This window comes from Scyliorhinus torazame, chromosome 13, assembly GCF_047496885.1.
Source record: "Scyliorhinus torazame isolate Kashiwa2021f chromosome 13, sScyTor2.1, whole genome shotgun sequence".
Classification (NCBI taxonomy): domain Eukaryota; kingdom Metazoa; phylum Chordata; class Chondrichthyes; order Carcharhiniformes; family Scyliorhinidae; genus Scyliorhinus; species Scyliorhinus torazame.
In genome coordinates this window covers 34,649,466-34,665,143 of record NC_092719.1, presented here as the reverse complement: position 1 = coordinate 34,665,143, position 15,678 = coordinate 34,649,466, and the positions used below count along the sequence as shown (strand labels likewise).

General features: G+C 42.7%; 1 protein-coding gene across 5 annotated transcripts in view; it reads right to left on the bottom strand.

Annotated features, from left to right (window-relative positions):
- The window catches only part of slc26a5 (solute carrier family 26 member 5), a 102,328-nt gene that overhangs the window by 48,400 nt on the left and 38,250 nt on the right, over nucleotides 1-15,678 (bottom strand). For 4 of the 5 annotated variants that reach the window (XR_011934035.1, XM_072471314.1, XM_072471316.1 and 1 more), the window contains 3 exons: nucleotides 14,492-14,574; nucleotides 10,580-10,727; nucleotides 9,847-9,960 (listed from right to left, as the gene is read on the bottom strand). Coding sequence is in view for 4 of the 5 variants with exons in the window: in XM_072471314.1 (XP_072327415.1) it covers nucleotides 9,847-9,960; nucleotides 10,580-10,727; nucleotides 14,492-14,574 (345 nt within the window). In the remaining variant the exon portion in view is untranslated. Of the gene's footprint in view, nucleotides 1-9,846; nucleotides 9,961-10,578; nucleotides 10,728-12,891; nucleotides 12,927-14,491; nucleotides 14,575-15,678 lie in introns of those variants that run through there. The other variant, XM_072471318.1, reaches the window with a different exon arrangement.

Sequence of the window (15,678 nt, the reverse complement as noted above, 5' to 3'; positions counted from 1 at the left end):
AATTGTAAACCTTGCCCTGTTGCACGCACCTATCCCTCTCCATTACTAAAGTGAAAGTCACAGAATTGTGGTCACTATCTCCAAAATGCTCCCCCACTAACAAATCTATCACTTGCCCTGGTTCATTACCAAGTACTAAATCCAATATTGCCCCTCCTCTGGTCGGACAATCTACATACGGTGTTAGAAAAGCTTCCTGGACACACTGCACAAACACCACCCCATCCAAACTATTTGATCTAAAGAGTTTCCACTCAATTTTTGGGAAGTTAAAGTCACCCATGACTACTACCCTGTGACTTCTGCACCTTTCCCAAATCTGTTTCCCAATCTGTTCCTCCACATCTCTTCTACTATTGGGGGGCCTATAGAAAACTCCTAACAAGGTGACTGCTCCTTTCCTATTTCTGACTTCAACCCATACTACCTCATTAGGGTGACACTCCTCGAACTGCCTTTCTGCAGCTGTTATACTATCTCTAATTAACAATGCCACCCCCCACCTCTTTTACCCCCCTCCCTAATCTTATTGAAACATCTATAACCAGGGACCTCCAACAACCATTTCTGTCCCTCTTCTATCCAAGTTTCCGTGATGGCCACCACATCGTAGTCCCAAGTACCGATCCATGCCTTAGGTTCACCCACCTTATTCCTGATGCTTCTTGCGTTGAAGTATACACACTTCAACCCATCTCCGTGCCTGCAAGTACTCTCCTTTGTCAGTGTTCCCTTCCCCACTGCCTCATTACACGCTTTGGCGTCCTGAATATCGGCTACCTTAGTTGCTGGACTACAAATCTGGTTCCCATTCCCCTGCCAAATTAGTTTAAACCCTCCCGAAGAGTACTAGAAAACCTCCCTCCCAGGATATTGGTGCCCCTCTGGTTCAGATGCAACCCGTCCTGCTTGTACAGGTCCCACCTTCCCCAGAATGCGCTCCAATTATCCAAATACCTGAAGCCCTCCCTCCTACACCATTCCTGCAGCCACGTGTTCAACTGCACTCTCTCCCTATTCCTAGCCTCGCTATCACGTGGCACTGGCAACAAACCAGAGATGACAACTCTGTCTGTCCTGGCTTTTAACTTCCAGCCTAACTCCCTAAACTTGTTTATTACCTCCACACCCCTTTTCCTACCTATGTCGTTGGTACCAATGTGCACCACGACTTCTGGCTGCTCGTCCTCCCCCCTTAAGGATCCTGAAGACACGATCAGAGACATCCCTGACCCTGGCACCCGGGAGGCAACATACCTTCCGGGAGTCTTGCTCGCGACCACGGAATCTCCTATCTATTCCCCTAACCATTGAATCTCCTACAACTATTGCTTTTCTATTCTCCCCCCCCCTTCCCTTCTGAGCCCCAGAGCCAGACTCAGTGCCAGAGACCTGGCCGCTAGGGCCTTCCCCCGGTAGGTCATCCCCCCAACAGCATCCAAAACGGTATACTTGTTTTGAAGGGGAATGGCCACGAGGGATCCCTGCACTGTCTGCCTGTTTGTTTTTTTCCCCCTGACGGTAACCCAGCTATTCTTGTCCTGTACCTTGGGTGTGGTTACGTCCCTGTAACTCTTCTCAATCACCCCCTCTGCCTCCCGGATGATCCGAAGTTCATCCATCTTCAGCTCCAGTTCCCTAACACGGTCTTTGAGGAACTGAAGTTGGGTGCACTTCCCGCAGGTATAGTCAGCGGGAATCGGTGGTATCCCTCACTACCCACATCCTACAGGAGGAGCATGCAACTGGCCTAGCCTCCATCCCCTCTTACCTGACAGAATATAGCTGCCCTGTGGACTAACTAGATCTCCGCCCTCCGACTCTGCTCCCAGTCAGCTACACTTTCTGTAAACTTCTGGCTCTCTTCTCACTCTTTGCGGAAATGTCGGAAACAAAGTGAAAGGAGCACCTTACTCCCTCCTCACCTAACTCCCTCAGTCACCAAACTCTTACTATAGCACTCAAATGCACCAAATTCAGCACTCCCTCGGTCACCAAACTCTACTATAGCACTCAAATGCACCAAATTCAGCACTCCCTCGGTCACCAAACTCTACTATAGCACTCAAATGCACCAAATTCAGCACTCCCTCGGTCACCAAACTCTTACTATAGCACTCAAATGCACCAAATTCAGCACTCAGTGCAAACAAAATCTGCACTGTAGGGGATCACTTTTATACTGTGAATCTCGCCTCTGAAAACTGGCCTGATCCAATTAACTAATTAACAAGCTCCAGCTGCAAGTGCCTACAAGTAGAAGCTTGTTTAAAGCTGATTGAAAATTCACCTTCTTCGAAACCAAACAGCAACTTTTAAGTTAATTAACTAAATAAAAGAAAGACTAAACTTTAGATAAAAATGAAGCCTTATACTCCCTCGGTCACCAAACTCTTACTATAGCACTCAAAATGCACCAAATTCAGCACTCAGTGCATAAAAGAGATGGATTTATTGAGTGGAAAGACCCAGGAAATGTTATAGGTACAGATGGTAAAACAATCATTTTGCAACATGGAAAAACTGACAGTTCGGGTACACTCATCAAGATTAGTGGGCACAGATTATAAATTTGCGATTCAAAAGGGGTTATTGAAAGTGCTGAGGAACCAGGTACTGTTCATACACATGTTAAACAATTATGAGGACCAGATCGTAGAAATCGACAGGGTGTCTGAAGAGGGGCATAGTAATTCTGATGAACCAGATGAGGCTATCTGTGCCACAGGGGAGAAAGGTAAATGTTGTCCTTTGGCATGGGAAACTAAAAACATGAAAAAAGTGGTAAAAAGTACATTGGCAGCAGAGACACTTGCCCCAGTGGAGACAGTAGATACAACACTTTTTTATATCCAGGATCCTGACTGAAATTTTGAATGGAACAGGGCATTCGGGAACAGTAGAGTGTCACATGGACTGTGGTTTTTCCCAAAGATGGGTCGCAATCCACGGAACAATCAGTCGCAGCATTCCCACGGTGGTCCTGATCTCAGGAGAAATGCCCAATGGCTGCTACGGGCATGAGAACAAAATGAGGTTGTGTGCAGTCGTCCGGCTATAAGCGGCAGCAGTGAGCAGGTCACGTACCCTGCATGTACACTTGGCTTTAAGTGCCCTGTATGTACATACTTTTGGCTCCAAATCACGATGGAGAGCTTCTTCCATTTTCTAGTTGCTCGCAAGCAAAGCAAGCAGACTGTGAAGGTGGATCGTTTTGTTACAAGAGATGGATAGTGACACAAATAGGCAGAGTCCCTGCTGGCCAGGATCTCACATCTGACTCAGAGAGCTGCAAAGGAGAGTCCAAGGCAGTACAGAGCAGTGCTAGTGTTAGCTCTGTACAGAGTTCCTGGGCTTCTGGTTAACAGCCTACAAAGAAGAAAATTAACTCAGTAAGAAAGCAGCATAAAGATGATTTCTTGAGGTATGTTTTTGTCAGTTGTGCCAATGCAAATAAGGATGCAAAGCCCATGTGTGTTATTATATTCAGGGATGTGCTGGCGAATGAGAGAAGTTTCAGATTTTGAAAGAGAAGTAGTGAGTGGAAATTCCTTTTGCAAGTTATCAACTTACTTAATTTAAGTTTCTAAAAAAAATAAAATTTGGAGAACCCAACCATTTTTTTCCAATTAATGGATAATTTAGCGTGGTCAATCCACCTACCCTGCACATCTTTGGGTTGTGGGAGTGAAACCCATGCAAACATGGGGAGAATGTGCAAACTCCATACAGACAGTGACCTGGGGCTGGGATCGAACCTGGGTACTCATCGCCATTAGCAGCAATGCTAACCACTGTGCCGCTCTAGTTATCAACTTACAGCTAACTCCAAATGAAAAGATTATGCTGCCGCACCTAACCTGTGACAACACATTAAAAACACACCAAAAGCTGATTGAGAGGATGGGGGATATGTACATAGAGGGGAGCATTCCGAGTATGAGGGCGTTGGAGGAAAAGTTTGGGTTGGAGAGGGGAAACAAATTCAGGTATTTGCAGGTGCGGGACTTCCTTCGTAAACAGGTGTCAACCTTCCTGCTCCTACCGCTAAAGGGGATTCAGGACAGGGTAGTTTCCAGAGGGTGGGTAGGAGAAGGAAGCGTCTTTGACATTTATAAGGAGCTTATGGGGTCGGAGGAGACGCAGACCGAGAAGCTGAAGCGCAAGTGGGAGGAGATGCTGGGAGGTGAGATAGAGGATGGTCTACGGGCAGATGCGTTGAGTAGAGTCAACACGTCCGCAACATGTGCCAGGCTCAGCCTGATGACAGTGGCCCAGTTGAGCAGATTCTTTGGGGTGGAGGACAGATGCGCAAAATGTGCGGGAGGACCGGCGAACCGCGTCCACATGTTTTGGACATGTCCAAAGCTTCGGAGACTTTGGCAGGGGTTTGCGGACGTCATGTCCACAGGGTTAAAAACAAGGTTGGTGCTGAGTCCAGAGGTGGCGATTTCCGGGGTGTCAGAAGACCCAGGAATCCAGGAGGAGAAAGAGACAGATGTTCTGGCCTTTGCTTCCCTGGTAGCCCGGAGACGGATATTATTAGCTTGGAGGGACTCAAAGCCCCCGAAGTCGGAGACCTGGCTATCGGACATGGCTAGCTTTCTCTGTTTGGAGAAATTCAAGTTCACCTTGAGAGGGTCACTGTTAGGGTTCAGCCGGTCGTCGACTTCTTTGCGGAAAATTAATCGTCAGCAGGCAGAGGGGGGGGGGGGGTAGTTTGGATTAGAATAGGGACTCCATAAGGAAGGGACCTGTACGAGAGGTAAATGGCTTTTACACTATGTTTATGGTTTCATCTATATTGTTTATTTGGTTGTTGTTACTATACCAAAAATACCTCAATAAAATTCAAAAAAAAACCACATCAAAAGCCCATGAGGCTGCCAGCATTCTGGAGTAGCATCTCCCAGGGATATCCAGTACGGAGTAAAACAAGCATTTTGTTGCTATTGCCCTTCACGATGACCTACATGTGCAAGGTTGGATTTTCGTTCTCACAAAGATCAAAGATGAAAATGGCACAAAGGAACAGGCTGAAGTTGGCACCTGATATGTGCATTGCCCTCTCCTCCTGTGAGCTTGATTGGAGTGAGGTAGTGAGGACCAAGCAAGCTATCCTTTAGCATTAAAGGTAAGCTAACATGGCATGCGTCGCAAGGATCGTCTGGCATGGGTCGTGAAAGTTGGCTGATTGGCAAAAGTAGGTCCCAAGGAAAAAGTTTGGGAAAAAAATGACATAGACAATAAGTCCCTTTGGGAAAATGTCCACTCTACGAAAAGCGTCAATGAAAAGAGACGACAAATTGACATGGTGAACTTAATATTAATGCTAGAGAATAGGGAGATTGACCACATCAAGTGGGTTGATAGCAATTACCAATTATCTGATTGAGAAAAAACGGGGCTAGCTCAAAGAAGTTATTAGAAATTGTTAAAGAGAGGCATCTTTTCCTATAAGGAAGAAAATGTGAGGGTAAAAAATAAATTTGAGGAATAGGGTGCATTTATTGTAGAAAAGAAAATATATACATTTTTGTCATTGTAATTCATGTCAAACTTAAAAGATTATCTTTTTTCTTTAAGAGGGGGTATCTATTAGGAAGAAGTTAATGTTCCCTAGTGCTTAATTTAGAATTAGAGCTTTAACTCCTTAATAGACTGCCCATATATATACATATATATATATAAAAAGAGGATACAGGTGGCACTGTAGAGTTGAAAAAGTGATTGTAGAACACAATAAAATTGGAGTTGAAGAAGTTAAGACATGCTTTGAAGTTCTTATTATGGAGATAAAATTGGAGCTTGACATGTGCAACGAGACCTGGATGTCTTTGCACACCAGTCAGTGAAGGTAAGTATGCAGGTGCCGCACACGGTACAGAAGGCAAACGGTATATTGGCCTTCAGAGCAAGAGGATTAGAGTACAGGAGCAGGGATGTCTTCCTGCAATTATACAGGGCCTTGGTGAGACCACACCTAGAATATTGTGTGCAGTTTTGGTCTCCTTATCTGTGGAAGGATGTTTCTGCTATAAAGGGAGTGCAGCGAAGGTTTACCAGACTGATTCCTGGTAGATGGGACTGACGTGTGATGAGATTATATTCGCTAGCGTTTAGAAGAAGGAGGGGTTCTCATAGAAACCGATAAAATTCTATCAGGACTAGATGCTGGAAGGACGTTCCTGACAACTGGGGAATCCGGAACCAGAGGGTCACAGTCTAGGGTAAGGGGTAAACCATTTAGGAAGGAGATGAGGAGAAATTTCTTCACTTGAGTGTGGCCAGCCTGGCATTCGCTACCATAGAAAGCAGTTGCAGCCAAAACATTGTATATTTTCAAGAAGGAGTCAGATAAAGCTATTGGGCTAATGGGATCAAAGGATATGGGGAAAAAGCAGGAACAGGCTACTGAGTTGGATGATCAGCCATGATCATAATGAATGATGGAGCAGGCTTCTGCTCCTATTTTATATATTTCTATGTAATTGAGTAGTCTTGATACTTAGTATTTCCCTGCAGTTTCTATGAGAATGAAAATGTGACTAAGACGACTCAAGGTGTGGAACAGCCACTACTGGTGGTATCCAAATGGGAACTATTAAGTATCCAAAAAGGAAACTATTTGAGTTAATGGGACTAGAAGTGAAAAAATAACTATGCCCATATCAGATGCATACCAGAAGTAAGTTGTGGAGCAGAGAACTGACTATATTTTTGAAAAAGGCATGGAAATGGGAATTAGGCCAAAGCACATTACCACGGAAAAGAGATAAACCAGAAATTATTGGTCAGTTAATCTTGCCTCATGTGTGGGTAATCTTTTGATATCATGGGACTATCAGCACAGATTTGTCAAGTGCATGTTATGATTAACTAATTGAACGGAAATTGTAGATTGAATAAAGATAAGACAATGATAATAACTGGGAACCGAGTCATTTGAACAACAAGATAGCGAGGGGACTGAAAATAAATAGCTTTAAGAGGTTTGGGGGATTGGTTTCTGTGGGTACAGCATGTCATAATCCCTTATTTTCTATGTATTTACATGATATGGAACATTAGGCACAAGAATACTATTCCCAAAGTTTGTTGAGAAATTGAAGGCACAGCAAACTGAAACAGCGAATGAGATTTTAAGAGTCTAGTGCAGAGTTTTTCAAACTTAGGGTAGTGGGCAGGTGAGTTCACAATCATGGGGGAAGTGCCCAACGGCCACAACTGGCTTTATAATATGCTGGCCGTGACCAGCTTTTAGGTTGGGAATGCTGGCCGTGACTGCCAGCAGCTGCAGCATTTTGCCTTGCTCCATCCGATTGGCACCCAGGTTATCCAATGGGTGATTAGCTTTCCTAAGGTCACATCTGGTGCCCCATTGTTCCGCTGACCAATAGGAGAAGGCGGGGGTGGTATCTCCGGTGGTGGGACTGTTGGAACTTGGGGCCAGTGAAGGGCATGGAGAGCGGCAGAGTGACGTTTGTGCGAGAGGTGAGAATGGCAGTTCACGATGCTGGCAGTCAGCACCAGTTCACTTCAATGCCTACACCGTCACAGGGAGGAGGAATTATGGGATAGCTACATATACAGGGATTGCAGCAATTTGTTTGTTCTTGAAACTAAGATCGAAGAAGGCGGCCCCAGCAGCAATCACAAAAGAGAAATGACGTTTGGTTCTCCTCTGGGGCAGGGCAAGGGGAATTTAAGGACCAGCATGTGAAATCTGTGTGAATGTTTAATACCGCTGCAATCGTGTTACTATCAGTCTTCACAAATAAAACTCATGGGACTCAATTTGCTGTTAACAAAAAAAAAAAAAAGAGTGCCATCAGCATGCATGGCCCCTTATGCAGATCTGACAGTGCGCAGGCCCGGTGCCCAGCGGGGCAGACTGCCACCTCCTGATGGCTGCACACTGTCCCAGTACCGTCTCCGCCTGACGACAGTGCGCTATCCCACGACCAAATTTCTTTTTTAAAATGGCAAAGTCTTCCCACCAGAAGCCGTGGCAGAGAGCAGGCCACCCGCCTAGAATGTACACTGACGTTAAGCGATCCATGCTTTGGCCACAAAATTACGGAGTAGAGATTCTTCCATTTTGTAGCTGCCAGCAAGCAAGCAACAGGACTGTGTGAAGAACTGAAGATGGATCAGTTTGCAATAAGGAAGAGAGGGCCAGAGACACAAAAAGGCCAGGATCTCACAATTGAATCTGGAGAGCTTTTCAGGAGAGTCCACGGCAGGACAAAGCAGTGCTGGCTTGAGCTACTCAGGACAGTCCACGGCAGGACAAAGCAGTGCTGGCGTGAGCTACTCAGGACAGTCCACGGCAGGACAAAGCAGTGCTGGCGTGAGCTACTCAGGACAGTCCACGGCAGGACAAAACAGTGCTGGCGTGAGCTACTCAGGACAGTCCATGGCAGAACAAAGCAGAGTTGGTGTGAGCTCCAGAGCCTCTGATGAACAACCCATTCAGAAGCTGAAATCGGGAACAAAGCAGTTTAAAGATGATATCTTGAGGCACGGCTTTATTAATTATGCCAATGCAAATCAGGATGCAAAACCATGTGTGTTATATGCAGGGAAATACTTGCAAATGAAAGATTAAAACCCTCAAAACTATAAAGGTATTTCAAAACGAAGCATGGCAAGTTCAAGAACAAACCTCTTCGTTTTTAGCAAAGGAAGCAACGAGAAGTTTAATCATCAACTGAAGTCCTTAGCATAAATATAACTTTCAATGACAAAACAAGAAAGATCACCTGTCACATTAAAGGTACGCGAAAATAATGGGCCCCAACAATTGGCCGGCATGGGACCCAAAGGTGGGCTGGCGTGGGTCCCAAAGGTGGGCTGGTGTGGGTCCCAAAGGATGGCCAGTTGGTAAAAATGGGTCCCGGGCAAAAAAGTTTGAAAAACACTGGTGGAGTGTGTTAAGTAATGGGTTAAGAGACATTCCAATTAGTTGTCTCATTTATGTTAAGTATCCAATAATTGACACTGATATGTAAAGGGGCTTCAGATGGCCTTTGGGTCAGGTGATGTGAAGATAGAGTTTTGGGCAGAGTCTGTTAAAGTGGAATAAAGGTTTGTAAAAGGAGCTGTATCATTGACTCTTTATACAACAGCAGCTAAACATCTAACAGAATGGGCAGTTAGCTGGCAGATGTAATGCAACACAGAAATGTGAAGTTGATCATCTAAAATTGTACATCCTCGAGGAGAGAGGGAGATTAATGCAGTTAGACAGAATTCAAAATCTGAATTGAGAGAAAGAAAAATGAGGTCAATAGAACCCAGCTTCATACACAGGGAAACCGAGTATAAAACTAATGTTGAATTTCATGACATAAATTAGGCCATAGTGTAGTACTGCATTGAGGCAAATCTGTGGTCACCATGGTGCAATATGCTGCAACACCACTGCAACCTGAAGAGTGATTTTGACTTAGTGGTAGCATTTCCACCTTAAGAGTCAGAAGACAGAGTTTCAAAACCCAATTCAAGCAGTCCCAATAAGTCCCGAGTTCAGACTGTGAAATCTGACTTGAAACCCAGCAGAATACTCACATCTGGCGGGTGTTTGTGGCCAACCAAGCGTTGTGGGAGCTCAACAAAACCTTTCTGCTGTATGGGAATAACTACTATCAGCTCGTACAAACTGTCTTATGGTCTTAAAAGGAGAATTCACGCTGAAGACTACTGGGCCGTTAAACATCCTGTGAATCCTTCCAATACATTGATTACATTACTCTTCAGTGTGCAAAGACATGCTTGAAAAAAATGCCACTCTAAAAATTACTTCATGCTTGCCATGGGTTAGAAAAGCCCGCAAACTTATACCTCAGTTTTTCCTCCTGTGCTCTCTTGCACAAGACTTCGAGACATCGAGGTGGTAACAGGAAATGTTTGGAAAAAAGATCCAATAGAATTGCAAATACCTAATGCAATAAGTTCCTAGAGAAAGATAATAAGAAACTTTGTTTTAAATGACAAGAAAATAGTTACATATGCTAATATACACAGATAAAGATACTGGCAAACAACACTTGCAATCTTGCATAAAATGCAGTCCACTCTGAGCAAAGAGAACACACTTTCTCGAAACTAACATACAAGACAACAACTTAAAAGAAATGAAATTTTATGTTCGTCCAGCTGATTTTCATGGTTAAAAGAGTATTCCAACTGCATGAGACCCCAATTCCTATACTAGCACTTTTTCAAAAAAGCTTTTCCCCATCCCCTTTTCAAGTTTTACCCCCTTCATCGTCAAACTGATTTAATAGCTACACCTGGAAGTCGGCGAATACACAACCAACCAATAGGTCTATGATGGCCCGAGTAGAACGACAAAATCTGCTTAGAAAAATCACATTTCTGCAATTCTGAAATTAGAATTGTTTTTCAGCAAATAAAATTTATAAACTTTATAACAAATGAAGATTTCCGTAGAAATGGCTTCATAGTTTCAGATGTCATTACTGGAAAATTCTTTTACAGTTGGACTTGCCAAAACATTGGTTATAAAAGAGTGAGGTCTATGAAGTTGAAAACATAAAATTGCACTTCTTACCTGATTGCCATTTACACTGTAGCCATGTTTCAAAGCAAATATCTTCGCCATTGATATAGTCATTGAAAATCCAACTATTGCAATTGCAATAGAATCTGCAAATATTTCATTAAGTAGACTGAAGTCAGGAAGAACTGGAGCTCTCAATCTGAAAAAGTGACAAATGTACTGAAATTAGTTGTTCAGCACTTAAAACCCTGGTAGCAATGATGCTTTTACAGTATCACATGCTAAAAACAAATTAATAATTGGCTTGTGATCAAGAAGATTGTCAATAGTTGGATACAGGAGGTAAAGATGCAATTTCTATATCTCCAATGAAGAAGGCAAGTATCTAGATGGGTCAAGTTGTGAAATACAAATAAAAATCTAAATTTCAATCAAATCAGGAGAACATTTAATATGGAAGCAGAGGGCAGAATGTGTTTAATTAATTTAGTAAGTGACAGGGTGGAAAAGACCTATCCAGCTGGCCAGGCGCAGTAGTGCACTGCTGGCTCGTAAAAGACAGTGGTTATTAACAGAATTATTGGCCAACGGTTCAACAAATAAAATGGATGTTTCTTATCCCTTACACTTAACTATACAGAAAACTGTTACCACAAATCTGCTCAAAAAGGTCAAATGACCTCCTTCCGTGCCGAAGCAATTTTGTGCATTTGTGATTGAACAGTTCTGATCCCAGATGTTAAATGAGAAATGACAGGAGAACTACGGGCTGGTTTAGCACACTGGGCTAAATCGCTGGCTTTTAAAGCAGGCCAAGACAGGCTAGCAGCACGGTTCAATTCCCGTACCAGCCTCCCCGAACAGGCGCTGGAATGTGGCGACTAGGGGCTTTTCACAGTAACTTCATTGAAGCCTACTTGTGACAATAAGCGATTTTCATTTTCATTTCACAAGATAAGAATATGGAGAAGGAAAGCACAGAACACTTTAAATTAAATTGTAAGAATAGAACAAAGGGAAACAGATGAAATTAAAAACAAAAGCAATATGAACATTTTGCTTTAAAAAAAAACCCAGTAATACATGGAATGATCTCTTGGATAAGGCTAGGGAAGCATAAACCCTAGGATCATTCTTGGTACAATAGGGCTATAGACCATTTCTAGATAGACTATGACAGATTTACTTTGAATTCAATCATAGGGTGTGGGCGTCATTGGTGAGCATCAACAATGGCTCAGTCGGTAGCACTCTCAACTCACAAGTTTGTGAATTCATGACCCACTCCAGAGATGAGGGAGGGGGTAGAATCTAGATTGACACTCCAGCTCAGTGCTGTGGGAGGGCTGAACTGTCCCTAGGTGCTGCCTTTCAGATGTCTGCGCTTACTGAGGTGGACATAAAATATGTTGCGGTACTACTTTAAAGAGCAGCAACTGTGTTATCTCCTGTGTCCTGACCAGTATTCATCTCTGAATAACAGCATAAAAACAGATTATCTGGTCATCATATAGGCACATTATTAAAACAGCATGGTGGCACAGTGCCAGGGAACGCATGGTTGATTCCGACTTTGGGTGAGTTTGTGTGGAGTTTGCACGTTCTCCCAGTGTCTGCATGGGTTTCCGTCAGATGCTCCCGTTTCCTCCCACAGTCCAAAGATGTGCAGGCTCAGTTACGAGCTTACAGGATTAGGGTGGGGGAATAGACCTGGGTAAAATGCTCTTTCGGAGGGTCGGTGCAGACTCGATGAGCCGAATAGCCTTCTTCTGCACTGGAGGGATTCTATGGATTATAACAGTGCTTTATTGGTTGAAAACCCCTCAGACATCCTGAGGTCATGAAAGGCACTATATAGATGCAAGTCTTGACTTTTAAAAAATAAAAAACATTCTGCTCATTCCTACAGAATTGCGTGGCTTTTAGGCCATTTCAGAGGGTATTCAGTATCAACCAAATTGCCATAGATCTGGAGTCACATGTAGGCCAGATTGAGAAAGGACAACAGGTTTCTTGCCCCAAGAAAGACATTAGTGAAGCAGATATGTTATCTGCTGGTTTCCTGGTCACCATTGCCGAAACTAGTTTTTAAAAAATTACTCAAATTCAAATTCCCCATTTGCTGTGGTCTGATTAATACTAATCTCCAACTCATCTTGATTACAAATAGAACAATCATCATGCTATCGACCTCCCTAAAAAAATCTCAGGGTACAATTATACATCTTATGAAATAAGGTGGACCAAAATTAGGATTTTTTTGTTCGATAACTACCAAATAACAAAGATGTTGAATATGACAACGGTGTGCAGAATCTGGGAAAAGATACATAGCCGTACATTTAACATCAGATATCACTTACTTATGATGGAATAGCAGGAACTATACAAAGTCTTTCTTTAAGAGATGTTTATTCCATTGTAAGGGAGTCACAGCCAAAAATGATGCACACATAAAGAATTGGAAAGTTAATCAATTATAGGATGTGATAATCAAAGCTGAACACACAACCAACCATTTAATAGATTTGATTTTCAGATTCAAGATTGTTCCACTTCTGTCAACAGTGGAATTTTACCAAATAGGTCTTGCAAGCTTGAAATTCCTTTTAAAACATTATCACTGCCAGATCGTATTTTGTAGCATCATACAGAACTGGCGGGGCCATTTGACCAAAGTTGCCTGTGCAATTCTTTGAAAGAGTTATCCAGTCACATCCTTCTCTTTCTCCATAATAGCTCTGTAATTCACCCCCCCACAATTATATGTCTGGTTTTATTTAAAAATTACTTCCACCACCCTTTCAGACAGTGCTTTCTAGATCATAGCTCATACCATAAAATAAAATCTTCAGCGTCCCTCGGTTATACAACTGGCATGAGAGGATGAGGAGCATTATTGCAAATGTTCATACACGGTATATTTTATATATTGTGAAAGATACACAATATATAAAATGTGTATGTTTCTACACATCGTCCTCTGCTTCATCCACCACCATGAAGCAGCAACTTCATTTTAAGACTTGGGACTCGTCACAACTGTTCAGTGGAAAAAATATTTAAACCCAAAAGAATCAACTAACCTTTTAACACCCCAACCAAGAAGTAGCTCAGTGCATTCCCCTCCATTCAGGAAAGTCTTGTCTTGCACCATTCACCCACCCTTCCTGCCATCAGTCTCATGTAGCACCAATCCCCTACTGTCATGAGAATGTCACTTTAAGAAAGGTTTGTCTGCTCATGTTACTGCAGTGATGTCAAGAGTGTGGGTAGAGCTGAGCTCTGGCTCTGCTTTTTGTTTCACTGGAGAAAGCCAAAGAATGTGTAATGCTGTTCTCCCTGCTATGTAAAGACTATCTCTTGATCATTTGGTGAATTCAGAGTGCTAACTATTCTCAGTAGTGCATTTAAACCTGATGTACTTCTGTTAAAAGTTTTTTTTTTTAATGTCTTATGGCTGTTAAAAGGAAAGTATGGATTACTTAGTGTTGTATTCTTTGGGGTTGTATTTGAATTGATGGTTGCTAAGATGTTCACTGTATGTTTAAAAAGGTTAACTTGAGATCATAGAATAAACATTGTTTTGCTTTAAAAAATACATTTGGATTTCTGCTGTACCACACCTGTAGATTGGGCAGTGTGCTCCCCATACCACAATCTAGTAAAAGTCATTGGTCAGGTGAACTCCATGATACACTTTGGGGTTCTCTAAATCCTGGCCCATAACACTGCCCAGAGTCAAAAATATAGTCCAATATCACTCACTTCTTTCCCGTCCACCTCCTCCTTCCCCCTCCCCCATCAAGTCAATGTGTCACCATGTCTTCTAACACTTAAAAGAAAATGGGTTGTAAAAAAAAAAAACTTGACGTTGTGCATGCAACCAAACAGGATATTGATCAGTATTACCGGATTCAGAAATGGATTAATTATGTAATTAGCACTGCATGTTTTCCCTACCCAGTGGGTATATATCCAACAACATCCACTTTATAGTTCTCATTCAGGTTCATCCCAGTAGAAACACCGGTGCTAATAATTACCTAAATAAAAAACACAAGGTTAGAGCCAATATTTTAATTGGAAAAGATATACAGTGGAATTCTCTGGCCTTTGAAATTCATTGTCCCAGTCAGCAGCCCACCACCCCACGCCGCGGGTTTCCCATTGACAAGTAGCGGTAGTTTAGAATGCCGCCGCCAGCAAATGGCACGCTGTCGCGAAACACGCGCGTGGCTGGGAACGGAGAATCTAGCCCATAGTTTTTCTTTCAATGGAGTAAAAGTGAAACCATCACCATGACAACAATAAGTTGCAGAAAAAGCTACCTATGCCAGAAAAATAATCAAGTTTGGTTTGTTTCATTGATCCCCCGTGTCAAAGCCTTTTGACTGGACTCTAACCACTGCTCTTACAGAATGAAAAGGTTGGAGGTGGCGGGGCAGGTGAGGGATGGAAAAGGTCAAAAGTTGTTGCCAGGCTTCTTTAATGCTCATTTAACTCAGAAGTTTGGAGGGCCATTATGTCTTAGCCGTGTATCACTTCCACTTTGGAAAGTTGCACTTTAAAGATTTCAGAGAATTATAGAATGATACAACTTATGTGGTCATTCAGCCTATTTTGCTTGTAATGGCTCTTTTGAAAGAGTTGTCCAATTTGTCCCTTTCCCCTGCAAGGATCTCTTCTTCACAAACTTACCAATTTTATTCCTGGAAGTTTGATCAAATGGGTTGCCACCAACCCTTTAGGCAGTGCCTTTCCAATCATCACAGCTTGCTGCCAAAAGTTCTCATCTGGGATCCAATTCTTTTGGCATTTTCCTGAATTTTTGAGCCCTTGCATTACTGATCCTCCTGCCAATGGTTGCTTCATTTATTCTATCAAAATTCTTCATGATTTTGAACACACCTATTTAATCCCATTTACTTTTCTCTGCTTTAAAGAGAATAACCCCAACTTCTCCAGTATTTCTACATAACTTGGAAGTCCTGCATTACTGCACATAGTCTCTTCTGACACTCCAGAGAAATATTGAACTCCTGCACTGTCGAACATTTCATTTTTCAGCTAAGATGTTAAAACAAGGCCCTATCTGTCCTCTCAGATTAACAGAAAAGTTCACATGGCACTGTCATCTGTGATCACAG